This window comes from Arachis ipaensis, chromosome B7 (genome assembly GCF_059453495.1).
Source record: "Arachis ipaensis isolate K30076 ecotype BB chromosome B7, ASM5945349v1, whole genome shotgun sequence".
Lineage (NCBI taxonomy): Eukaryota > Viridiplantae > Streptophyta > Magnoliopsida > Fabales > Fabaceae > Arachis > Arachis ipaensis.
The window spans coordinates 123,334,183-123,360,338 of NC_142442.1; the positions used below are offsets into that span (position 1 = coordinate 123,334,183).

Consider the following 26,156-nt stretch of genomic DNA (forward strand, 5'->3'; position numbering starts at 1 on the left):
CCACCTCTCAAAAACTTTGTGCAACTGTTATAGGCTGCAGATTCAATGTAATGAGGATGAATCTTTTCACCATTTTGGAGCTTGATTATATCTTCACACCTTCCAGTAACAAAGAGGTATCTCCCCTCTCCTTTAACAATCCCTGTGTCACGTGTTCTAAGAAAGCATCTTCCAACCATGTTCCTCAGTCTTCCATGGAACACTTCTCTCGTCAAAGAAGGGTGTCCCAAGTATCCAGAAGCATTGCTTGGTGATGAAACCCAAATCTCACCTTCAACGCCATCCTCAACTGGCTCATGAGTCTCTTCATTAACCACCACGATTTCCATGTCTTCTTGTTCCTCCTTCCTACATAGTCTCGCAACCGGTAAAAGCTTGTTGTGAGTTGGAAAATCGTGGAAGCTACTAGAAGAATACGCGTCACTTTCACTCCTCCATGCACTGGAAACAAAGGTGCAGTTTTCAGCTAAACCATAAGAAGGAGAAACGGCACAAGAGCTTAACCCAAAGGGACCGAAGACTCCAACAAACTCTTCGACACAGTCTCTGTAAATAGGTTCGTTGATGAGTATAAGGTTCCTCAAATGGGAGAGATTAATGGGAGAAACTCCTTTATCAACTCCTCCACGTTTGAGAACCAGTGGCAACGTGAAAGAAGGTACAGGAGTACACGTGGCCTTGAATTCAGAGATCAATTCAAGCCACAACCTGGGACGTTTGATGAACGAGGTTGGTGAAGTAAGAACACAAGTAGCACCAGAAACAATGGTTAACAACAAAAACATGAGGCCAGCGTCATGGTACTGAGGAAGCCACGAAACAATAACACTGTTTGGGTGAAGATCATAGACTCTCCTAGCAGCTCTGACGTTATGTGCGGCTGAACCCGCCGTTACAAGAACCGGTTTCGGAATCCCGGTGGCGCCAGAAGTGTACTGAACAAGATACACATCATTCTCCCTGCAACCATTGTATGTTAGGGATCCACCAAATTTATCATTATTTTTATTATTATTAGCACCATGCTTGATGTCCTCAATGGAAATCCAGTTCATGGTTTGTAACGCACGAATAAGATTAAGATTATGATTAATGTTGTTGTGATCAGAGAGATAGCGTTGGATACATGAAATGTAAGAAGAATGAGCAACTGCAGCTTTGGGTTTAGTCTGCGAGATAACTCTAAGAAGGTGGTGATAATTTTCATTAGCGAAAGAAGGGTGAGGAGGGACTATAGGGACAGATAAAAGACCAGCCCTTTGGGAAGCGAAGATGAGTTCAACAAAGTGAAGACCTGGAGAAGAGAGAAGAAGGAGAGTGTCACCTCTTTGAAGAGTGGGAGTAGTGAGAAGGTGGGAGGAGATGTGGTCAACTGAGGCATTGAGTTGTGAGTAGGTTAGGATGGTGTCATGAGCCCAAATGAATGCTGGCTTGGACCCAAATGCCGGTAGCCTAGACCATACCGGCAGGTATTGATCAACCACCGGTTGGTCAGGGAATGAAGGGTCATAATTCTCATACTCGTACTTCATTTTAATTTCTCTGCGGAAACTGGGAGCTGATCATTTCTCTATTTATAGTCAAAACATTTTAGATGATTCAATGTGTAATGTACATATTTTAAGTTAATTAACTTGTCATTCGTTAATTATTTCATTTTAAATGTAAAATGTATGAATGGATTACATAATATGGGACAAAGGACTGAATTGAATTGCATGAGGAGGTAGTGATGATTACGAAAACTAGGAGGAATAAAGGCATATGCTAATAGCATATCCCACTGGAGTAAAGCTGTAACAACAATTACTGTCGGGTTGTTGTTGTTGGATTTGTGATGTTGCTGATATACTATGGCCGTCCCCGAAATCCCCAATATTTCTTGTATTTTTAAAAAGTAGATTGCTATCCTTAATCACTCACTACTGTCTTGTTGTAAAGATAGTAGCATCTTCTGAATTCTGATTTTATCTTGAAGAATAGTGTATTCTCCATTCAGCAAAATCGTTCCATTTTTGTGCTAATAAGGGCTGGCAATGCAACTTTCCTAAATGGAAGCGTACCGAGGGTGGGGACTCTTTAACTACAACACTCCTAATGCATAGCACGTTGTTTCCTTGGAATTACCTTCAAATAAAATTATGATATAGACTATATGATTCACATTTATATTTAAGGACATTTCTAGTTTGCAAACTCCAATCAAAACCATTATTTTAATCAAACATTCTAAGTTTAAAGTAAAAATTAACATGCATGTTAATTTAATGTTGCAAACTTACTTCTTATATATCAAATTAACTCACTCCCTTCATTAGTTGGATAGAATTTAGAATTTATATTATATAAAGAAAAATACTATGAGCCATCAGAATTGATTTATTTTTTTGTCATTATTTAATCATCAATTCAATTCCTTTAATCTAGTTCCTTTAGTCTATTAATCCAACAACATACTTTATTTTTTATGACCTTCTAGTATTATTTTTTTTATATATATAAATTCTACATTCCATTCAATAGTTGAAAAGAATAATTATCTAATTGTCAACAATAGGTAAGTTTTAAGTTTCAAAATATTCTATAACTTAAGTATTAAAGTAACTTTTGGAAAGTTTCTTTTATAATGTCTAATATTTACTCATATGATTTAAAAATAGAGAGATAAATCCTACCTTATTCTATCTCTACTTTTAAACAAATTAAACAAAAATTTATAGTCTACAAAATCCCCTTTTTGTAAATACCCACACCGTCAATCCCTCTAACCTTTGTTTAAAACGAGCTATAACTCGATCAAAATTTCAAGAACATGATACACCATTTTCTCAATATTAATATAAAATTTTCAGTGTAATTTACTTATTTCTCACTATTTTGGCATGACAAACACATTCTAATGTTGAGTAAAACTTTGCGCTCGTGTGTGTATGTTTTTCTTTTTTTTCCCCGTGATTTTACGACCACATGGCAGTGGTGCACAGGTGTATAACGTATTTATCAGGATAATTAGGAATTAGTCAACGCTGAATCGGTTATTTAAAATGTAACTAGTTAACATAGATAAGGGGCCAGTCAGAAGCAGGAGAGATAAGGAGTCAAACATTGACAATAGATACAAGGGTCCAAGCGGCAAAAAGCCGAACACAGTGGAGCAGTGCACTCTTTAGTATTGTCATATGAAAGACCACTTGACATATTCAAAATGGTCTCCTGCTGCAACAATAATGAAACAAAATTAAGGACAAGCCTTTATTACTCTTGCCCTGGTCTTGCTGAACACAAGGCAATCCATACACTCGTATCCTTAAATGCTCCATTGTTCGAGTTTCAACCTAAATCTACCAATAAGTACACTTCATGCCTAGAATTTGCAACTTCAAATCTGATCGACCGCTATCTGATGGCTTCACTTCTCTACATTCCACGGCAATCATTGTCCCCAAGCACAGGCCGCCCTGTACCATATTACAACTACATGAGAGGACTTCATGCAAATTATGTAATCGGTCAGACAGAATAATCAAGAACCACCCCCCCCCAACCAAAAAAAAAAAAAAAAAAAAAAGAAAGAGTTACTGAACAATACAAGTCTGTCTAGTCGATTGTAAAACACGGAATAGATCAACATTTGAATTTGCAATTAAACAAAAAAAAAAATTACAAATTGAGATTCACAAATTTTCGTTAAGAGCTTAAAATAAAAAGGTATGTATATGCATGAATAAATTAGAAAAAAAAACTTGACACCAACAAACACGAAACATATGTAATGAACACACAATAAAAAAAATTAAAATATAATCCACAAAACAGAGGGGTAAACAATGGTATATATTAGCCAATCACAGAGGATATATATTCTAAAGAACCAGGCAAAGAAATAAATTCCTGCCGTAATATTGTCTTGATATGACAAGGGCACTATGGATAATGTTAAGCTCAGGACTCTATAATGGACCACACTAGCTTCCTTCAAATGAAAAGTCCTATTATATTTTAATCCAATCACACTGACAACAAAACAAAATACTAAAATTTGCTCAATAAGGATGCAAAACAAGCCATAACAGACATATCGACAGAAACCTTAATATGGAAAAAGTAAAAGCTGAAGAAAAATAAAGATGAAATTTCAAAATACAATTTGTCCGAGAGTCTAATTAATTTGCATAACAAAAGTAGCCCTGAATTCAAACCACTTCTGTTAGAATGATCAAACAAGAAGAGGAGTCATACATCCCCTTTACTCATTTACATACAATGCCTCCCAACTTGGGCATTATGTATAAGGATGGACACAATATTTTGGTACCATGTCCATGTGTTGGAGGCGTGTTCTTCTTAAATGTTACATAACACGGTAAAGACATTTATGAATGTTACAATTTAATTTGGCCAAAGTCCATTGACTCATTAAGTTATGCGACAATAATCTCATCCAACATAGAGTAGTGATAGCTATTTTTATCTTGCTTCCTTTGGCCAAAGGACAGATAAAAAAGATAGCGTCATCCTAAAAATATGCATCATGTTCAATGAAATGATTAAATCTGACCATGTACTAAATCTTCTAATATAGAGCACGTCCCATGTGGGATCATTGAGATATCCATCACCTTTTTAAAAATCTTTCTAGAAAAAAAAAAAAGGAGAAATCCCCATCCCAACAAAAAAGAGAACAAAAAAAAGGATAGAGTCAGGTGGTCAGCCAAGAGCCAACCTACCAAATCAACAGAAAAGTAAACAAGAAATAAAGAGAATAGCTCACGCTCCATAAGATGAAAGAGCATCTTAAATGTGATTAACTACTCAAAAGAAAGGGAAGATTATAAAAGGAAAACCTGTCCAACAAATTAAGAAAAACAATCTAGGAAGAAGCAACAACATAAAGGATCTTGTGAACAAGAGCTACAACGACATTTGAAGGTTTCACATCATTTTCCAAGGTTGTGCTCCCACTCCCACATTTCATACACGATTCATGCATGTCCTAGAAGGACGACCATCATCACCTGAAAGTTCTCAAAATATCAAACACTTGGGAAATGCTTTATGTTTGAACCAAGGTAAGGTGCCAAGATGGGGGGAAAATTGCCCATGAACCCACTCCTTTGCCAGAAGCAGAGGAGAAGGGGGAAAGTAAACAGCCTAGTCCAGCACCACTCCACTACTTGAAAATTGGATTAGAGAGGGTAACAAATTGATGCCCTACAACACCATTCCACCTCGAGACCAGAGGACAGAGAAGACAGGAAGTCGTGTCATTTACAGCGCCAATCCACTGCTAAACTGAATTGAATCACCGCTTGACTTTGGACTGACCTTAACTTTAGAGATTTGCTATTTTATTAACTTTACCGCTATCATACAATTCAACTAGTTTAATTATAAACTCTAATCTTTAGAAGCCTAAGTGCCTTGTGTATGCCTATTAGTTAAGTGTTTTATGATTTTTTATTGTTGAGCACCCTTGGGCGCCTCTTGAGTCTTGCTCCAAGGCGTTAGAACCCCTTAGACTAACATGGTTTTCGTTACTAACACAAATAAGCATGAGCAACAACATCCACAATCTTGAGGAAGCAATCTCTTTTCATTTTCTTAAGGAAGAAAACAAGAGACCAAAAGAATCACAAATTAAATGGGATTCCAAATATTGTGGGAGCAAATGCACAACTATAGCATTAATATACAAAACCCACCTATCATCAAGCATGAGGACCGTAGGGTAAACCACCATATATTAAGCATATGAAATAAATCAGTAATGTTCTTACCCCATATTAAACATGGTGTTTATGGGATCCAGAAGCTGAGGCTGTGAAGGGTGCTGCTGCTGTTGCTGCTGCTGCTCCTGCTGGTGGTGCTGCAAACTCGCACCAGTGGCCACAGCCACCGCACTAGAAGGCGTTCCCTTGGCTTCAACGAATCTCCACATATACCACGAAGCAACAGAGCGATAAGGCCTCCATTTCTCACACAACTGATCCATCTGAGAAGGGCGGGGCAAGTCCTCAAGATTGTAGAGAAGCTGAACCCCTTTGCGGACTCCAAGATCGTTGATGGGAAGAACATCGGGTCTATGGAGTGAGAATATCATGAACATATGAACAGACCAGGACCCAATCCCGTTCACCATTGTGAGCATGGTGAACAGAGATTTATCATCCATATTTACAATGGCCGAATCGGAGAGTATCCCATTCTGGTACTTCCTCGCCAAGTCGTGAAGGTAACTGGCCTTCCTTCCAGAAACCCCAATTTGGCGGAGCTGCTGAGGAGTTAGGGCAAGAACGGTTTCAGGAACAACGCCGGCTTCGCCGCCGCAGAGAGAGATGAATCGAGTATAGATAGAGGTTCCAGCCTTATAGGCGAGCTGCTGATAGAGAATGCTGCGCGTTAGGGCAAGGAAAGGGGTGTGGAAATTGTCGAAGGTTGGTGCTTGGTGGATGTCGATTAGAGGGGAGAGGAGCGGATCCGAGTTGCGGAGGTAGCGGAGTGCGATCTCCACCTCTCCTTCGCACGATAGCGACCTCGCTACAACCCTCGGAACCGCTAGGGCTCGTTGTTGTTGTTGCTGTTGCTGCTGCTGCTGCTGAGCGGTTTTGGTGCTCCGGCTGGCAGACTTGGCTGCGGAGGACGAGTTGGAGGATGAGGTTGGTTTTGGAGGTTCAGTGATGGCGGCGGAGGACAATTGAGGCTGGGAGACGGCGGGGTCAGGGGAGAGCTTCCGGATCTTGCGAGGGCGGAGGGGGATTTTGGAAGGTGGTGCGGTAGGGTTTGTTGGCGGAGGAGGAGCATTATTGTTGCTCAGTTCGGATTCTGTGGGGGAAACATGAGCAATGGTGGCGTTGGCAACGGTGGTGGTCTCGATGACAGGCGCGGCAGCGGGGGTATTGGAGGGAGGTTGAGGTGGAGGGTCAATCGGGGTTGGTGTTAGGGATTGTTCTTGACCTAGTGTTTGTTCACCCATATGTCACCCAGATTCAATTGATTGCCAATTCAGCAAAGTAATTACGTCAGAAAAATAGGGTTACGGTGACGGTGGTGGTGGTGATGATGGCGGCGGCGGCAGCGGCAGCCGCAGGGTGGGTTTCTAGAAGAGTGGGCGACAGAAAATAATGATTGGGTGGCGTTGGAGTGATATGAGAGAGTGGGCTAGGCAATGTGGTCGAATTGAAGTCACTCAGCTTTAATCAAACTGCGCTGTACGACTTTTCTTCATCATCATCAATTCATCAACTTTCATCAACAAAGATACATCAATTCCTGTTCTATGCTGTTCTTGAATCTTGATATGGCGCTCGCTCGCTCGCTCGCTCGCTCTCTCTCTTTGCGTGTTGCACGTGAACTTGTACTTGGTCGGCCCAAGTTTACTATGGCCCATAATCTTGAAAGAAGCCCACAATGATTGGTTTCCGTTTCGGTTTCGCTTCGTACTATTTTTTGCCTAGAAAACGTAAAACGGTAGCGACCAAAAAACAAAAAACGTGATTGGATAATGGCTTCTCAAAACAATGAATGAAGACTTAAATTTCTGTATCAATTTTGATATGAACACGGGGCACTTTGACAGAATGTTGGAGTCATAGTTATTAAACTAGAACCGATTGCAGCTGAGCCCTAGCTCAACTGGTTAAACCATACTTCAGGTGGTTAAATTATATGTTAAATTCGTGAGCTGGTGAACTAAATTTGAACTTAGAATTAAATTTATAAATTAAATGAGTCGAGTTTGAATTTGGATAAATTCGACTCATTAGTTCGTGATTGTTCGATTATATATATTAATGCTTTTAATTATTTAAAATTTTATATTTATTTTTTATATATAATTTTGATGTAGGACATAAATAAAAAATTTATAATTTATTGATAGATAAATAATATATAGAATTGATCTTTTTAAATAATTTTAAAATATATAAGTTATAATTTATTGATAGAGAATTATAGATTATGTTCCTATTATTTGAACCAGTTTGTGAGTTTTTAGTGAGCTGAGTTTGAGTTTAAAAAATAAACTCGATTGTTAATTAGCCGAAGCGTGAGCCAAGCTCGTTTTTTATGAGTCGAGCTTGAGTTTGGTATAGCTTGACTCAACTCTCACTTCCAGTCCTACTGGTTAGACCGAAAATTTGGTCATCCGATTATCAATTTGGTGTGAATTATTATTTGAACTGATCAAACAATTAATCTAGTCAAACTTAGTCAAATTCGATACAATTCGGTGAAATCCATACAAAATCACTTTAAATCGACCCGGTTTAATCCGGTTAAACTAAAAAAAATATTTTTTTATACATAATTTTTTTAATAAATGTATTATGTAAATAAAATTAAATTAAATTTACAAATTTAAAGAAAACATAATATTTATTAATTACAATATATTTTTTATTTCTATGATTATTATTTTTATTTTTTTCCATAAATACGTAAGATTTTAATAAATATGAATTTATAAATACTTGAGAGTATAATAAATATAAATTAATTGATAAGTTATTAAAATTTGAAAATAATAATCAATTGAATATAAAATAAAATTAAAGAAAAAGACATTTATTATGAAAATAAAAATTAAATTAAATTTTATATAATTATTTAATTATGACCGAATCAACTAGTTCAACATGTGATCCACTGGTTAAACTAGTGACCCAGTAGTTTGACCGGTTTGATTATCGGTTTGGTTCTGATAACTATGGTGGTATGGTTGGAGTTTTAAATCTTGTTTTGTACATGCAGCAATATTAGTCAACGACAAACCCTTAAATAAAACTCTAGTTTGCGATGAATTAGTCATTGAGTTGTCGAATTGAGGGATACCGTAAAAATCCAAAAATAAAATGTTTAAAAAAACATAAATCATTTAAATCCATAAGAAATAGTTATGGAATTGGAGGTCATAAGATATGTATCATAGTAAGTTTTTGGAACCAATTCAGTTCCTCCACCATTATTCTTAGCCATTGAAAATTTTGTATGTATATGGATAGTGTATTATAAAATCCTTTTATCGACCCACTTTTTTTTGCTGTGATTAAGAGCATTCCTAATACTTGGTTTTAGTTTAATTTTATTTTGGATCTTACAAAATGTTATATAAATATTTGTGAGACTATAATCTATCTATATCTAATGTAAGGCGGGATAAAGTTAGACAGCCTCATGTTAAAAAAGATCCACGGATTTGGAATTGGAAAGCGTATCTCCGATTGGAGAGTGAATCATTCACAATTTTTGTGGATAATTTACCTGGAAATGTTTCGAAGAATGAATTATTTCATATGTTCAAGTGGATAGGAAGGATAAATGACATCAATTTGGCACGTAAGGAGAAGTATGGCCGGATCCATCTGTTTGCTTTTATCAGGTATACTACAAAAGGAGGTGCATTAAAGGCCATCAAGGAGATGAATGGAATGCGATTAAGGAGCAAAGAGATCTTTGTGGGTGAAGCTAAGTACAGGAGGAAGATTGATGTCCAAAGAAAAACCACTACACACGATGAAGATGTCAGGGAGTCTCTTGATGGAAAACAAGAAAAAATCAAAGAAAAGAATTTTGAGGTGAACGAGAAAGAGAGAGTTGTCTTGGAACACCATAGAAGTGAAGAACTAGAAATTCAGAGGGAACCGTTGGAGGTGGGATGGGATGCGGTGGTAATGATGCCACATGGGCTACGGGAGGCAGAGCATGACAAGGATAGAAAGGTATTTGCTGTTGAGGATTTGGATGAGTGTCATGAGGGTTTTTTGAAAACGCGAACGGATAATCCTTTGATATATCCGACAGTTATGGTGAGTGCGGAATCTATGGGATCTCAAACAATCAGCAACGAAGCAATCTCTGAAAGAACAGAAACTTGGGAATACGGGGATAAACGGAAGGAAGGGGTTGATCTGGTGTTGAACAAAAGTTCAGTTGGGGCTGAGTTGAAGCATATAAGGCCCAAATGTTAGTGGGGTGTGGCGGCGAAGTGGCTGTGTGGTGCGACGGAGAGTACGTCATTGTGCGTTTTAAAATGGCCTCATTGCTAGCTGCTACAGGTGACGGTGACGAGAGGGGCGTGGCTAGTCATGGAGTTCGTGGGTTGATGCCACAGTGAACAGCACCGACAAGGCAGATTTGGGAGCAGTGTGGAAGTCAGCTGCTAGTGGCGGAGGTGATAATGTCCGCGCTGAACTTGATGGCATGGAGGACAGGGAGGAGCATGAAGCCCCTTATACACCCAACGAGCAGAATCAAGCTGGAAAAGAGATTGGCGGAGGTGCGGAGAATTGTTCGAACAGCACAGTAGAGAAAAACATTCCACTAGGTGTAGTTAATGAGATCCACGCTAGTTTGGACGAGAGTGGTAAGCAGCATGTTGGCATATGTCTAATGAGGAGTGATGCAATGCAAGATTCAGATTTAGAGGATGAGAATACAGTGGTGCAGAAAATTGGGTTGGATGATGAAAGGGTCGTAAAGAACTTGGAAGATTCGGATGACTCAGAGCAGGATGCAGACGGTGAAATTAATCAAGAGGAACATGGAGCAAGTTGGGATAAAGATATGGCTGAAAATAGGGCTGCTTGGGATCTGACTGTCGAATCAGGAGCTGTTTTATATGACGAGGATGAGGACATTATGGCTATTCTCCAAGCTCAGAATGAAGTATTGGCACAAAAAAGAAGGCAAGCAAAACAGAAAGAGAAAGCAAGAAGGTGCCGCCCTAAAAACCAAAATAAGGTGTGTAATAAAGTTTTTAAATGATTTTAGTTTGTGAAATATGAGGGGTTTAGGGGGTGTTGGAAAGTGGAAAATGGTAAAAATTTTAAGAGTAAAAATAATGTGAATATATTAGGATTGATAAAGACAAAGAAGGAGGTGATTTCTGAGTTTGATGTAGTGCAATTTTGGGGTAATGATGCGGTGAGTTTGGAATTTGTGGGATCGGAAGGTGCTTCAGGAGGTTTATTAATAATGTGGGATGTTTTGATGCTTAGGTTGAGTAATTGTTACAAAGGGAAGAGATGGTTGTGTATAGAAGGGGAATTGACAAACAATAATTTTATTTGTGCTGTTTGCTTGGTGTATGGTGCGCATACAAGGGAAGAGAAGCTTGCAGTGTGGGAAAAGTTGAGTTTTTTTATCGGAAATATGTCAAGTTCCTCTTTGCTACATGGGTGTCTTCAATGAGGTTGTGCAGTTGGAAGAAAGAAAAGGTGCTAGTGTGTTAACAGCTTATCGAACTGGTGGATATAGAGCTGAATGATCGTAAGTTTACGTGGTTCAGGGGGTCAATCGTGCAGTTAAATTAATAGAATATTGGTGAGTTTGGTTTCATTATTATCATTTGGAGCACTTGGTTGAAAAGGAATGACAGAATTTTTAGGAATCAAGAATCAAGTGTTGCAAGAGTAGTTAACAGGTCGATTAAGAGTTACAAAGAATGGAGTGATATTTGATCTTTTAGGTTGTTGACGGCTTTTGTCGAAGATGATTAGGAATTAGTTTATTTTATCTGTTTAGTACTTTTCTGTTGAGACGTTGATGCTCCACCTTGTTGTGTTGAGTTTTTTATTTCAAAAAAAAATTTGTGAGACTACATCTCATAAAAATTAATTTAAGACTCATTATGAGATTTGTCATTTCAATGCTTGATCTCAACTCAATTAAAATTATATATCATTTTTAATTATTTCATTTAATATATTATGCAAGTGATAACATTTGATTGGGTTTTTGTTTCTATGTGTGTTATATAGATTTTTAGCAATCAAAAGTAATAATCAACTGAAATTAATTCACGTGGTTCAAAATCAAATATTTGCGAGTGAAACCTACTTCTATTTATGAATACCAATTTTATGCGCACCAAAATCTTTTACTTTGTCAATAATGAAGTCAAAAAAACTCTGTAGAATTAATCTATGAGGTAAAAATAAACTTTGTTTGGATAAACTTAAAGAACACTTTTCAAAAATTCAAAATGTGTGCAAAATAAATAAAAACTCCATAGCAAATTGGAGTGCAAATTACAAAGATGAAAAAAAAGTTAATTTAAAAAAATAAAATTACAAAAGATATAATTTTGTAGAAAATAAAGATTGCAAAATTAAAATGAATATAAAAGAAAGTGTGGAAGAAAACCTACATAAAAAGCTAACTTAGACAAAATCATAGAAAGTCATTGGAATGTGTAAGAGAGTAAGTGTATTTTTCAGTGAAATTTTCAACCCTTTGTTCATCATTTGTCACTTTATTTATAGCCACCTTCTACCAATTTTGTGTTTCCACGTGTTTACCTTAAAATGGACCTAAGAATAAACGTTCCCGCCAAACACATGTCTGATAATTATCTCATATACTACGTTCACCAATTTTTGAAACTGATGTCACCCTCAGCCGAAAAGACCACCAATCAAGTCTTTTTGCTCGAACACCATGCTATTGACACCACCTCAATTCTATTGTGGACTGTCAATTTGTAGGTGATTACACTTAATCATCTCACGATGCGTCACTTGCCCATCAACTCACCAAATAACTATTCACACATATTTCCTTGAATTTGAAATTTTTTTTTGAGTTCTCCCTTTGACAATTACTACTCTCTTGACCTTCTTCGATTATGTAATTAATTTTGACTCGTTGGCCATAAAAACTTTATTATTTCTTGACCTACTAACAATCAAATTTGAAAAAATCAACACTCTGTAACTGGCATTATTTTCATAACTGCTCCTGCTATCATATCCTCTAAATGTGTGTCTCATGACACATGTCTTCCCACTAACTTCAAGCTTTCTCTTTTTTCAAAACGGAAACAAAACGCTTTATCTTTTTAACTTATTTGCTTATAAATACTTAATTACAATTCAGCCTCACGCTTTTCACATTCAGTAAAAAAAAGCTTTTTTAAACTCTTTTTTCTCAATATATTCATACTTTCATGCACCATCTTCCCCTTTAACTCAGAAAGACCATTTCTTCATTATCTATGTGCTGCTACTAAGAACTAGTCCCATTTCCATTTTCAAAAATTAAAGCTTCGTCTCTTGTGAATCTAGATACTACTCCACAACTTTATTGCTCCAAATTCATTTGATACTAATGTTAATCTGTATCTGAAGCTTGGTTTTATTTTATAGATATATTTCAAAATTAACCTACTTTCTAAGTATCACTATTTGTTATTTCTTCTTTCTTTTATTAGTTAGAAATAATCTATTTTGCTTCTACTGATATTAAAAATACCCCTTTTTTCTTTTTCATTTTCTTTTTTTTTTTTTAGCTATGGCATCTAAAAAGGCCGTTGAAATACCAAGAAAATGGAGAAAACCAATTAGGGAAACTTCTAGCACCAATCTTAAGGTTTTATTGAGAGACTTAGACACCATCGAGCATCCTATCAATACCATCAATATAGAAAAAAAAAATTTCCTTTTGCTATCGATGATCAGGTGTATTGCTTTCTAAGTCTTCTTCTGTCCCCTTCCAGTATCGATAAAGTCTTACCCTTCTTTCCAACTTTACAAAATGACATATATATGGCTCCGTTCGATGATGTCACTCGTAGTTTTTGAAACAACCCTAAAATCTCCTTCAAGAATGCCAACTTCTTAACTTGGTTTAAAAGACTTGAGTCACACAAAAAAGATTTCTGGGCTTTTAGAGGCATATACGACCTTATTTGATTATCTCAATATCCACTCACTACCCATCGTTGGATGATCGGAGCCACCCTTTATTGCTGGAGTTGAACAACCAACAATTTGCACCTTCCGTGTGGAATGGTAGGTCTAACATTGTTCGACATTTCTCCAGACTTAAAGCCAACCAAGGAGTATGATATTAATTAGAACAATCCAACCTATGGAAAATTTATAAAAAACAACATGGGGCAACGTGATGACCCTATCACTGACGAAGAACATATTGCTTCCTATGCTTTTGGCTGAATGGGATAGTTTTCTGCTCGCGTAATATGACCTTGCAAAAGCTTTAGCAGCCTTTAGCTATACTCATTCATGAAGGCACATCAAGTTATTGCCTGGCCAAGCTCTTTTTAGGCATTTTATAGGATGAGTTGGGCCAGATGGTAGAAGGTCTGTGCGAGCGAACTCCTCTTATTGCTGGAAGTTTTCACCTTGGTTTTTTCAATTGTGGTTAATGCTATTTTTGAGAAGTTCATGTTTGTTGATGGCGTTCCACTGCAACAAAATAACGTATCAAAGGCAATAGGTTGTTAGTGTTGAAACCTAAATTTTTAGGTTTCACTATGGAAGATTTATTCTAGGAGGTTTTCACCAAGCTTTATAATGCCAAATCTTTCCAAAATGAAGAACTCAATTTTGCTCCTTTTTGTTGAGCGCAAGTGTGCTCCAACTTGGTTTCAAGCCTTCAGGATCTCTAAATCTGAAAATGAAAAGGTACAATGTTATGTCGATAACACTTAGGCTAAGTTCACAGTTATTGAAGTGTTTGCTCTGTATATAAGAAGGATCGATATCGAGTATCCCTTCATGCTCCTGACTTGGTTGCTCAACAAATTTAATTTTCTCAAGTCCTACCAAATCTGTTTGGGTCAAAATTGTTTAGTCAGCCTAGTAGGCAAGTTTACAACTCGACGAAGCAGATATATCAACTCTTAAATCAAAACGAAGCTCATCGATCTGACTACGAACCATTGACTTTGTTCCCAGCTCTTATGTCACGAAGTCCTTTCTTATCTGGTGGCAAAAATATTTTTCACAATATAATCGAAGTCTTGAACAAATTTTTCATGGTAGGATAAAGGTTTGCCTTATAATGGTTGAGAAACCTGCTAATAAAGTGGTCTTAAAACATAAAGCAAAAACTTCCAATTCTTCCAAGAAGAAAATCATAGTATCGAAAGTATCATCCACAACTTCAAATTTGGCAAAGGTAAATTAGAATAAATTTTGATCCTTTAATTTTTTTCCTTTATCAATAGTTCATTAACTCCATTTCCTTCTTTTCTCTCTTTTTTAGAAGTCTAAGCAAGGACAAGTTTTAGCCCAAAAACCAACCAAATCCACTAATTTTCCCTCCAAAGGTTCCAATATTAAGATCTCCAAATCAAGAGTTGAAAATGTCAATACTAATTTCGAGGATGTCTTCTCCATCAGTTCTTTCAACTTCGTAGATTTATAAGCTACTAAGGTATTTACACTACCTTGTACATATTTTCTCAATTAAAAGTTTAGTATATTACCTCCATTTATTTTGATATGTAGAAAAAGGTTGCTAACTCCCAAAATTACAGAAACTAGCCCCCCATGTGGAGGAACCAGAAACTAAAGCCCAATCTACACATTCTTCAACGTCATTTAGCTCTGATTCAATACTTCCTTTTAATGTTGAAGAAAATAAAGAAGCTAGCCCTGTAAGCAATGTTAGGGATGATTCAAACATTATTGACCTGATCCCAATTTTCGAGGACCGAGACATTACCTCATTTGAGCAACATCCACATTCTCATTTGCTTCAACTTGATCCCAAAGCAATCGACCAAGAAGTTGAAGTCAAGAAGGTAGATCAAGATGAACTTAATCTTAGTGAGGTTCTTGGTGTCATGTCAAAAATTTCCAAAGGGAAGGATAAAGATTTGTCAAGTTCAGAGAACAAATTAGAACATTTAAAAATTGGTTCCAAAATTTCAAGTCCTCTTAAGGAAGTTCAACATCAAGTCTCGATCAAACCCACCATGGATCCCAACATGTTTGAAATTTTGAAACAATTGAGAACTCAACTTGCCAACCCTGTCAAAGCATGGTCCACTCAAAACGGTCTAAACACTTCTCTTAATGACATTTTGAGCTCCATTATTTAATTTTAAATTTTTCCTGACTTCACTGATCCTGTCAAATCTTTTATCAACCATGCTAAGAAACTCTTCAAATACCAAGGCAAACTTGAATACCAAAGGAAAGAATTGGAAATAATTGAAGATCAAGATACAAAGCTCGATACTTCCCTGATCATTAAGAAGGAAAAAGTTTCAAAGAAAAAATAAAAGAAGCATTAAAGATAAAGCTTGCTGAGATCAAACAGAATGAAACCTTCCTTCGAAGTCCCTTCGAGAAGATTTAACAAAGGAAACAAACTCTTTACCAAGAAATTTTATCTTTATCAAAGGAGAAAACTGATCTAGAGGCTTGAACTACTCATGTTCGTGTTATAGAAAAGAAATAACTGCAAAAGGTTCAAATGCTCGAGCAAGAGAAAAACATTTTAAAGGATGAACTGGATCAACTTTTGCAACCATACGAAGACTGAAGGTTTGGTATGCCAAGTGAATTTTGTATTGCTTTAAATTCTATAATGCTTTTTTTGTCATAACACTTTTCGATACTTGCTTATCATTCACTTGACTCGCTGACTTTGAATTACTTTAAGTATTTGCCATTTATTGATTTCAATTTCCTACAAGTATCGATGTCTTTAATTTTATATGCATGTCCTAAATACTCTTTAACTATTTGGTAAGGATCTTCCCAATTTGGTGACGATTTACCATATACTTTCAATTTCTCTTTAAACGAAAGAATGACTTTCATCACCAACTCGCCAATTTAAAAGACTTTACTCTTCACGTGTCGATTATATCCATTAGCTTTATTTTCTTTCTGTCGAATGATATTATCCAATAAAATTGAATGTTCATTATCTAACTCATTCAATTCATCAAACATTGCATTCTAATAATCTTCGACAGACAAATCTTCTTGTTTCATCACTCTTATAGTATTCAAGTTAATTTCTAAAGGAAAAATAGCACTGTGATTGTAGACTAACTTATAAGGAGATGTTTTAGTTGAACCTCTTGGTGAATTTTGATATGCTCACAACACTTGCCTTAAAGTTTCATGCCAATTGCGAGGTTTACGACTAACATGTTTTTTAATTAAACCTATTATAATTTTATTTGGTGCCTTTACTTGGCTATTTTCTTGTGCATAGTAAGGCATCAATGTAACCAATTTAATATCCCTAGATGCTGCAAATTTAGTTATGTGTCGACCAACAAACATAGTTCCTTGGTCAATACTTATTTTTGGAGGATGTCAAATTGATGGATAATGTTTTCCTCGATAAAATTCACAATAACACTTTATGTTACATCACCAAAGCTATAGCTTCGACTTATTTGGTAAAATAATCGATCGCCACTAAAATATACTTATGACCCTTCGATGATGATGGATGAATCAAACAAATTATGTCTAAAATCCAACCTTGAAAATGGTCATGACTTGATAATAGAATGCAAGTTTGATGCAGGAATTTGTTGAACTACCGCGTATTTTTTATATTCCAAACAAGCTTTAGCATATCCAATACAACCCCTTACGATAGTTGGCCAACATACTCAATCACGACGAAAAACCCATTTCATTCTTTCACAAGCTTGATGTGCTCCACAAATTCCTTCATGAACTTCACCTAAAGCATCATAGCCTCAGATTCGCTTAAACACTTCATAACATTTCTATCGACACTTTTCTTGTATAACCCACCTCCCATCATTACAAAGTTCATCGATTGCAACTTTAATTTTCTATCAACCTGTGTTAGGATTCTTTAAATATGAAGCAATTAGTTTTCACCAATCATCATCATCCCAATCATCTATCACCGATACTTCTCTTTCTCCAACTAGCACTAAAACTTATTGCACCTTTGCCAATTTGTCTAATGTATAAGGAAAAATTTTGTATTTCAAAGTAATTTGGGCTAATTCATTTGCCTCTTCATTAATTTTGTAGTGTACTACTGATTTTGTACTCCTAATTTTGTACTCGTGGAAATATCTTCAACCACTCCAATCTTACTAAAATTCTGTCAATCCAATTGCAAGATCGCTAAGGAAAAATCCACCAATTTCATATCTTCTTTTATCCAATTCTTACTAAAACCCTGTTAATTTGACAGCATACTTTCTCTCCTCCACCTGCATAATCTCGTTAAAGTATTAATGCCTCGTATTAAGTTACATTATTAGAACATTGATATTTCAATTCAAATAAGAACTTCGATGGGATATCATTTGGAGATATAATTAGAATACCAACTCTAGCACCATCTTTATGTTTCGATCTATCAAAATACAATTTCCAAGATTTGACTTTAATATAATTTTCTCCCTAGTCATTCAAATTAATATGTCGATCGACTAAAAAATCTACAATGACCTGATCTTTTACATCCTCACACGAATATATTGTAAATCGAATTAGATCAAAGCAAGCATCTATTTACCTATTTGACCACGCAAGAGTGGATAGGACATCATATACTTTACGAGATCTGTCTTTGCAATTACTTTAATAGTTTTAGAAATCATGTAACATTTTTTATACAAGCATAATAAAGTGACAAACATAATTTTTCAGCAGGAAAATATCGAGACTCAACATCAGATAAAACTCGACTTAGATAATATATTTCTCTTTTATTGCCTACTCCATCATCTTAGGCTAACATGCATTCAATTGTAGTAGTAAAAGTTAAAATGTATGAAGACAAAATAATCTTTATATACTTCATACCCAAAAACAAATCACATCACCTCTAGTATATAGCTATGAAATATATATAGGCATTGACACTAATACGGATATGAAATACAATACAACATAAAGTATGTGAAAACTTGAATTTTAACTTTTTTTTTAAGATATGATGACATATTACATATATAATATAAAATATATTTTAGACAAATTATAATAAGAGTAAAGTATCATTTTTGTCCCCAACGTTTAGAGTAAATCCTATTTGTGTCCCTAACGTTTAAATCGTCCTATTTATATCCCTAACGTTTGTAAAAGTGATTCAATGTTATCCTGCCGTCAATTACACATCATGAGCGCTTTAGTTTGAGTTTTAAAAATCTCTTCTTGAAGTTAGAATACAAATGTCTGGGATATAATTAATGATCTACTCCGAAAAATAGCTCATCAAATGTTGAAACTAATTCTTACAACATTTACATAATTCACTTTTCTAGGAACATAATTGAATCTAAACACAAATAGTGGGTATAATATTAAAATCGAACACATCCAAGTGAGACCTAATTGAGAATGAATACATCAAAGTGAGAATAATTGAAAAATATAATCTGATTTGTTAGTATAATTGATAGTAGGATAACATTGAATCACTTTTATAAATGTTAAGGATACAAATAGGACGATTTAAACGTTAGGGACACAAATAGGATTTACCCCAAATGTTGGGGATAAAAACGATACTTTACTCTTATAATAATATTTTAATTATTTTTATTTTTTTAATTATATAAAATATTTAAAATAATTTTTTATTTTAACAAATAATAATATATTATTTTTAAATTTATTTCAAGAATATAGATTAAGAATAAAATTGAATACACTAATACTTAATGGTATTTAAATGTGTCTAAATGTGTTCAAAAAAATATTTTTATTTTAAATTAAAATACATATATTAAATGAATATTATATCTAAGATATGTCTGATAAGCAAATACAACAACTTTAGTAAAATCTCTGACTTTTCATATTTTTGAAGAATATTGGCATCGCACTAAGACCACAACGTAATTTGCCATTTCTTTTAGTATAAACAACAAATCCCCCCTTATTTCTAGTACAAATTTTCCAACTTGTGATATGAATCATATTTAAATAAAAAAAATTCAATTCACATGAAAACCGTAGTTTATCATTTTGTAAATCAAAGAATTGTATCAAACCTCAAGAAATTGTAACTTCGGATTTTATAATTCTTTCATGTTATGGCGATTATTTAAACCCAAAATAAAGTTAGCAATTATATATATATATATATATATATATATATATATATATATATATATATATATATATATGATTATTTCTATATCTGATATAATTTGTTATAAACTCATAAATTCATTTTTTATCTAAAAAATTTTACATTTCTAAAGATTTTTTTTTGAAACAAAGGAGCTCAACACAAAAGTGGAGCAAAATAAGAAACACAAACATAAGTTAACACAACCAGGTAGCACCATACAAAGCAAAAATATATTCCGTTGTCATCTTTGGCATTGCCATCAACAAAAGGGATTCTGACGCCTCTACTCCTGAAAACTTTGAAAAGATGCGTTAATGGTATTTCTAAAATTATGTTATAGTTTTAATGACGAAAATTGGTTATCATACTTCCAAAAAAAATTGATTATGTAATCATGCATGCTGAACTTTGAAATCCTTGCATTAAGTGATTTAGTTTGTGATACAAGAAAGATAATTAAGCAATTTAATATATAATTAACAATAATTTTCTGCATTGCATCTCCTCTGAGAATGGTAGCAATATATGATTTGGTTAGCATCATGTTGCATATTCGAAACTACATCATTAGCTCCATTCCATTCCTTCAAACAGTGTATTCTCTGTAGTATTAATTTTCTACTTTAGTAACCACGAGATTCTTTCTTTCTTTAATTTTTCACTATTTTATCCTAATTATATTAGGATCAATTAGTTTTAATCGTTTAATTCTTCATACATGTATGAGAAGGTTCTTAGAATTAATGTTTTTGTAGTCTCATTTTCTTTCCTTCTCATTAATTAATGTGTTAAGCCTAATTTTAATCAATAAAATTTTACAATTAAATAAACTATTTAACTAAATTCAACTAAGTTATTATAAAATAGAGGTAATGACCAAATCAGTACCCGAAAGATTAAAACGCTGACATTGCGGTACCTGACTATTGGAAACGACAAAATGGTACCTAGTTGATTTTAAAAACTGACAAACGTATCCATAACCTGGTCGGACCTAAGCTCCGGTGAGGACAATGCTTACGTGGTCACCGGATTATGCTGACAAATCATGTTTTAATTGAGTTGTCATTTCTAATTAATTAATTTGCTAGCCTAGGTAGAAATTAGGTTAATTGGAATTCAATTTGCCCCCAAATCATTACTCTTTGCCCTAATCCCAAATCAACAACGCTTTCTGTTCGTTCATTCGCAGTAGGGGATCCAAGATTGGAAGATGCATTCTGCAAGGGCTCGTGGAAAATCTGCAATGCTGAGAAGGCAGCCCTCGATGCAAGCTTGCGACGTGGATGGTGCTTCGGGCATTGTGAGTAAAAGTTACGATGGCTGTTGCTTTTGTCCCCTTCCTGTGGTTCCGTTGAAGTCGAAGACAAGTAGCAACCCTGATAGATGGTTTCTACGCTGCCCTCTGTGGAAGGTAAGATTGGAATTGTGATGAATATGTGAGGAAGTAGAATAATATCCCTTCTTGGTGTATCGTCTATTCTTATTCATTTTTAGATTTCGATTGTTGTCTGATGTTTGAACTCTTCGTGTTGTGCCAGAACACAGAAATGCGTTGCGGGTATTTCCAATGGTTGGATGAAATACAAGCGGAATGTGTGGAAGGAGAGGTTTCTTCAGAGAACAGTAATATGCTGGGCAAATCAGAACCCAAAAAGAAAGGCAGAATCAATCTTGACTGTGGGGATGGCCAGGAAATTCAAAGGATGATGATGGTACTATCTGTGGTGAATGACATGAAGGAGAATCTGAAGAGGGTTGAGTTGTGCCTAATTTTTATGTGTATTTTGATTAGGTTAAATGTGGCTTTGATTATGTTTAGGGTGGCTAAGTAGGTAGACATTGTAGATTATAATAGTATAACAGTGAGAGATTGGAATTTTGTAATCTTGTCCTCAATGTAATTGAGATAAATTAATGTATGTTGTGTTCTTGTTGTGCTTTGATTGAGTTGTTGTTGTTGTGATTTGACCAAGATACATGGAGTCTATGTAAGCCATGTCAATTAGTTTTGTAAACATAAACTGAATAAAACACCAAAATAACATCAAGTTATAACTATTAACTATTTAGAGTAACAAAGTTCAGGCCCTAAATAAGACAACCAAAATGACACATGTTCATAGTAACTGCTACAGACCCAAGATGACAGTAACAAAACACAGAAACACTAGGTTAGCACTTACATGCCATAATGGCAGTTGGGTGCATTTTAAGTAAATCATGTCCAAAATGCAAATAACAACAAACTAAAAAACCCAAGAATCTAAGCTCATTTCTTGTCATTTGTTGATGGCTTTGATGGTGGTGGTCCGGATGGCTTTTTCTTCTTCAAGGATGGGGTGGGCATGAAGCCTGTGAACCTGCTCTGGGTGGCTGGGCTTGCTGCTACCATGGTCTCCCTAGTCACAGTTGGGGGCCTAAATGGTGCTGTAGGTTGGGCCTGAAGAGTGGGTCTAAGTAATGGACCTTGAGGCTGAGGCCCAACATTAGATGGAGATGCAGGAATTTGGGATCTAGACCCAACATCAGGACTGACAAGACTAGGTTGAGCAGGGGGTGGTGGTGCAGCTGCTGCATTTTGTGCTGGAGTTGGAGTTGTTGTAATGGCTGCCATTCCTCTTCGAGTGGTGCTGCCTCTTCCTCTTGGTGGAACTGTATTGCCCCTAACAAAAGATGGTCTGCCTCTCCTCTTTGGTGCTGGTGATGGTTCTGAACTAGCTGGTGGAGCACATGGGTTGGTTGCTGCTGGTATGGTGGCTACATTAGGGGCTGAAGCAGTTGTTGTGGTGTTGCCATCATTGATGTTATTCTGCATCAGTTTGTGCATTCATGAAATCAAATCTTCTATGGAGACAAATCCAATAGTTTAGTACAAGAAGGTAAAATAAATCATTAACATTTACCTGATCAGGCTGAGTTTGTGGATGGTTTTGAGTGAGCTCTTCCTCATCTGCAACATGTGCAGCGTGTGCAGCCTCCATGGTCTCCTCCTAGTTAGCTTCTTGCTCCCTAGCTTCATCCTCATCAAGATCTGGTTCTTCAGCTACTGTTCCACTTCCTTTGTCAGGACAAGTTCTGCTATTATATCCAGCCTTGCAAAAAACACATGAGTAAGGTAAAGCAGCATTAATAAAGTTGCAGATAGGACATAAAAGGTAAAGTAAATACATATAAGTAATGGTTTTTGTGTTGCTCACCCTTTTGCAGGTTTGGCATGTTATCTGTCCATATCTTCTCTTGGCCTTGTATTGGCTGCCAGAACTTTGCTCAGTGCTATCCTTTCTTCTCTTCTTTGTAGGTCTGCCAATAGGCCTCTTGTATGGAGGGGGCAGACATGGCAGCCCTTCGTGATGCTCCCAGTACTCCTGACTCGGTATGCTATTAATGTGAAACATATAAGTCCTATTATAAGCCTCGATAGTGAGCTTGTGATGGACATAATCTTCAGGTTTCTCATTCTTTCTTTGAATTGCTGCAATTCCATGACAGCATGGTAGTCCAGTGAGCTGCCATTTTCTGCATGAGCATGTCCTCTCTCGTGTATTGACTCTCACTCTATGCTGCCATTTTGTTACTTCAAACTGATTGTGCTCATCATCACCACACCATTGTGCTTCCCAGTAATTGGCTTGTCTTTTTTCTTTCTCTAACCTACTGACTTGTACAAGGGCTATTTGTCCAGTATAAGCCATCAGTGAGTCTTTGTGAGTTGCCATTGTCTTCATGATGTAGAACCTAAGCTCCTCAAGCATTGTCAAGATGCTCTTCCCCCGAAGTCCCACGATTGTTGAGTTAAATGACTCACAGTTGTTGCTTGTCAAACTGTCTACCTTTGGCCAGTCTGAAAACCTTGATCTCGACCACTGTTCTTGTTCAAATTTTGACAAATACTCCCAGGCCTGTTTGTTGATCCGTTTCACAGCTCCCATTGCATCATTAAATTCCTGATCAGTAGTTGCCTTTGCACATTGCCAAAATGTTGCCTTAAGTTCCTTATCCTTCCATCTCTTGTTCAGATTTCTCCACATATGCATACAACAGAATCTGTGCTTCACCCCTGGCATGACGTCCTGTAATGCTGGGATTAAACCCTGCATTGAATGGTAACCACAATGAATTAGAGGACATTTGAAAACTAATTTATATATACTTACAAGAACTCAAAAAACATTAAGATAGTCCACATCACCTTTTGCTGGTCTGACATAAAAACCCAGCCATTCTCATTGAAGTCCCCAATGTCTGTGTGCAACTCCTCCAGAAAGAATCTCCAATTTTCCCTAGTTTCTGCATCAACAACCCCATACGCTATTGGAAACAGCTGATTGTTCGCGTCCTGACCAACTGCTGTTAGTAATTGCCCTCCAAAATACCCTTTCAAAAACGTCCCATCCAAAACAATAAATGGCCTACACCCTGCTCTAAAGTCATTTTTGCAAGCAGCCAAACAGATGTACAAGTTTCTAAACTTAGGCAACCCCTCTGGCTGTGGAGTAGTCCCCATGTTGGCTCTTGAACCAGGATTAGCCTTCATGATTTCGTTAAGGTAGTCTCTGAGCCTTAGGTATTGATCTTTCTCTGTTCCCTCGATAACTTCCTTGGCTTTGTCCATAGCCCTATACATCATCCTCTCGTTGACTGAGATGTCATACTCCACTTTAAACCATTCCTGTGCCTCTCTATGCAGCATGTTGGGATGGATCCTCAGATTTGGGACCAGTTCCTCAGCAACCCAAGCACATGAAACAGATTTACTCTTGTTACTCCTGGGGCACGTATGCTCGTCCACAAATGTCTTTATCTGAAAGGATGCTGGGTAGTTGGTCCTGGCACAGTAGCACAACCAAGGGCAGTCTGGATCATAGCAGATCACCCTACACCTCTTCTTCTCATTCCTAAGGTAGAACACCTGTCTCCTAATTTGTATGTTGTACTTCTGCACTGCTGCTTTGAACTGCTCCATGGTCTCAAACTCCATATTCAACTCCAGAGTTATTTTTCCATATGGCGTGTTGGGATTATGTTGAGGAAATACAGGTTCGTTTTCGTCATCAGTTGCAGGGGGGCTACAGAGTTCTTCAGATTCATATTGGTACATCTCAGGTTCACTATCACCATCTTCTCTATTCGGGTTTGGCACCTCTACCCTTGGTGCTTCATCCTCCTTTCCAGGTACAATTCTTTGCCCAGACGGTTAAGGCCTTGGATGATTTCTCCTTGTATTGTCCCTCCCACTAGTTTGTGTTACATTATCTGCTGCAAAGTCAGTTGAGATACATGAGAATTGAAGCAATTTCTATTCACATATCCTCTAACTAAAAAAAAAACTAATATACCTGTTGGGTTTTCTGTAACAGGTTCCTCTGCCCTTTCCTCATCCACGAAAGGTTCTCAAAATTCAGAACCTCCATTGAGACCAGCAACATCATCAGCATTGGTCTCCTGTGTGGGTTCATTCCCAGCGTCAGCTTCTCCATGGTTACTCTCATTTACACCCTCATTCTCGGTAACTCTTCTTTCTCGGGGTAAACCACTATGGGCTGGTCTTGGATGTCTCTTTCTAACCTTCTTAGCAGGTTTCTCCGGAGCTGATGCTCCTTCAGTGTCTTTCTCCGCATTCCCGTCATTTGCAGCTTCAAACCCTGCACCACTCTCACCTTTGTTCGACTCGTCAACTTCAACAGTGGCCTCATTTACACCCTCATTCATATTCTCCTTCACAGCCACACTCAACACCATCTCCAATTCATTAACCTCACCACTGGTCTCATTCACACCTTCATTCTCCTTCTCATTAGCATGACCGTCAACCTTATTAGTAACTTCATCCTCCTTGACACTATCACCATCTGGATTGACTTCAACCACACTATCACTACTACCATCAGACACGACTTCTTCATCAATGATTTCAGGGTTTGCGTCAATGGGGTGATCAAAATATAGGTGTACAGTGTTGTCATTCTTCATCGCACTCTCACACATTCTCATGACTTCAGCATCTGTCCTAAGCACTCTAAGACCCTTACCTAACTCTAAACCAGGTTCTAGCCAGTACACCTCATTGTATCCAGGGTAACCCAAGTCTAGAAATAAACCCTCAACAAAGAACAAATTACATGTCTCCACATTCACCCTGTGTATCTCAGTTACTAAACCCCCATCGTATATCACATTACCGTCAACACCCCTTTTCAAGGCACCCATGTGATGATAAACAAAAGTAACTAGACGATCCATCTAAAAAATTGTAGAGGGAAGATACAATGAATAAAACAATCAACATGATAATAATGCTGTCGACAGAA

The 26,156-nt window shown here is 36.5% G+C and overlaps 3 protein-coding genes across 3 annotated transcripts; all 3 read right to left on the reverse strand.

Moving 5' to 3' along the window:
• Nucleotides 1-3,084: 3,084 nt before the first annotated feature.
• LOC107610121 (uncharacterized) lies at nt 3,085-7,360 on the reverse strand. Its single transcript, XM_016312199.3, has 2 exons — nt 5,778-7,360; nt 3,085-3,458 (listed from the first exon to the last, which is right to left on the reverse strand). The coding sequence occupies exons 1-2, from the start codon at nt 6,971-6,973 to the stop codon at nt 3,434-3,436; spliced, it is 1,221 nt and encodes a 406-aa protein (XP_016167685.1). The 5' UTR covers nt 6,974-7,360; the 3' UTR covers nt 3,085-3,433.
• A 13,588-nt stretch (nt 7,361-20,948) lies between these two features.
• LOC148553977 (uncharacterized) lies at nt 20,949-25,839 on the reverse strand. Its single transcript, XM_088494934.1, has 2 exons — nt 25,247-25,839; nt 20,949-21,036 (listed from the first exon to the last, which is right to left on the reverse strand). The coding sequence occupies exons 1-2, from the start codon at nt 25,837-25,839 to the stop codon at nt 20,949-20,951; spliced, it is 681 nt and encodes a 226-aa protein (XP_088351060.1).
• Nucleotides 22,839-23,912, reverse strand: LOC107607586 (uncharacterized). The gene has a single exon (XM_088493362.1). The coding sequence runs from the start codon at nt 23,910-23,912 to the stop codon at nt 22,839-22,841; it is 1,074 nt and encodes a 357-aa protein (XP_088349488.1).
• Nucleotides 25,840-26,156: the final 317 nt, after the last annotated feature.

Coding starts and splice junctions, on each gene's coding strand:
- LOC107610121 (XM_016312199.3), bottom strand. CDS start 6,973: ATGGGTGAACAAACACTAGGTCAAGAACAATCCCTAACACCAACCCCG. Junction 3,459..5,777: donor AACACCATGTTTAATATGGG/GTAAGAACATTA, acceptor AATATGGTACAG/GGCGGCCTGTGCTTGGGGAC.
- LOC107607586 (XM_088493362.1), bottom strand. CDS start 23,912: ATGCCAGGGGTGAAGCACAGATTCTGTTGTATGCATATGTGGAGAAAT.
- LOC148553977 (XM_088494934.1), bottom strand. CDS start 25,839: ATGAGAATGTGTGAGAGTGCGATGAAGAATGACAACACTGTACACCTA. Junction 21,037..25,246: donor GGTCTCAATGGAGGTTCTGA/ATTTTGAGAACC, acceptor TGGATCCCCTAC/TGCGAATGAACGAACAGAAA.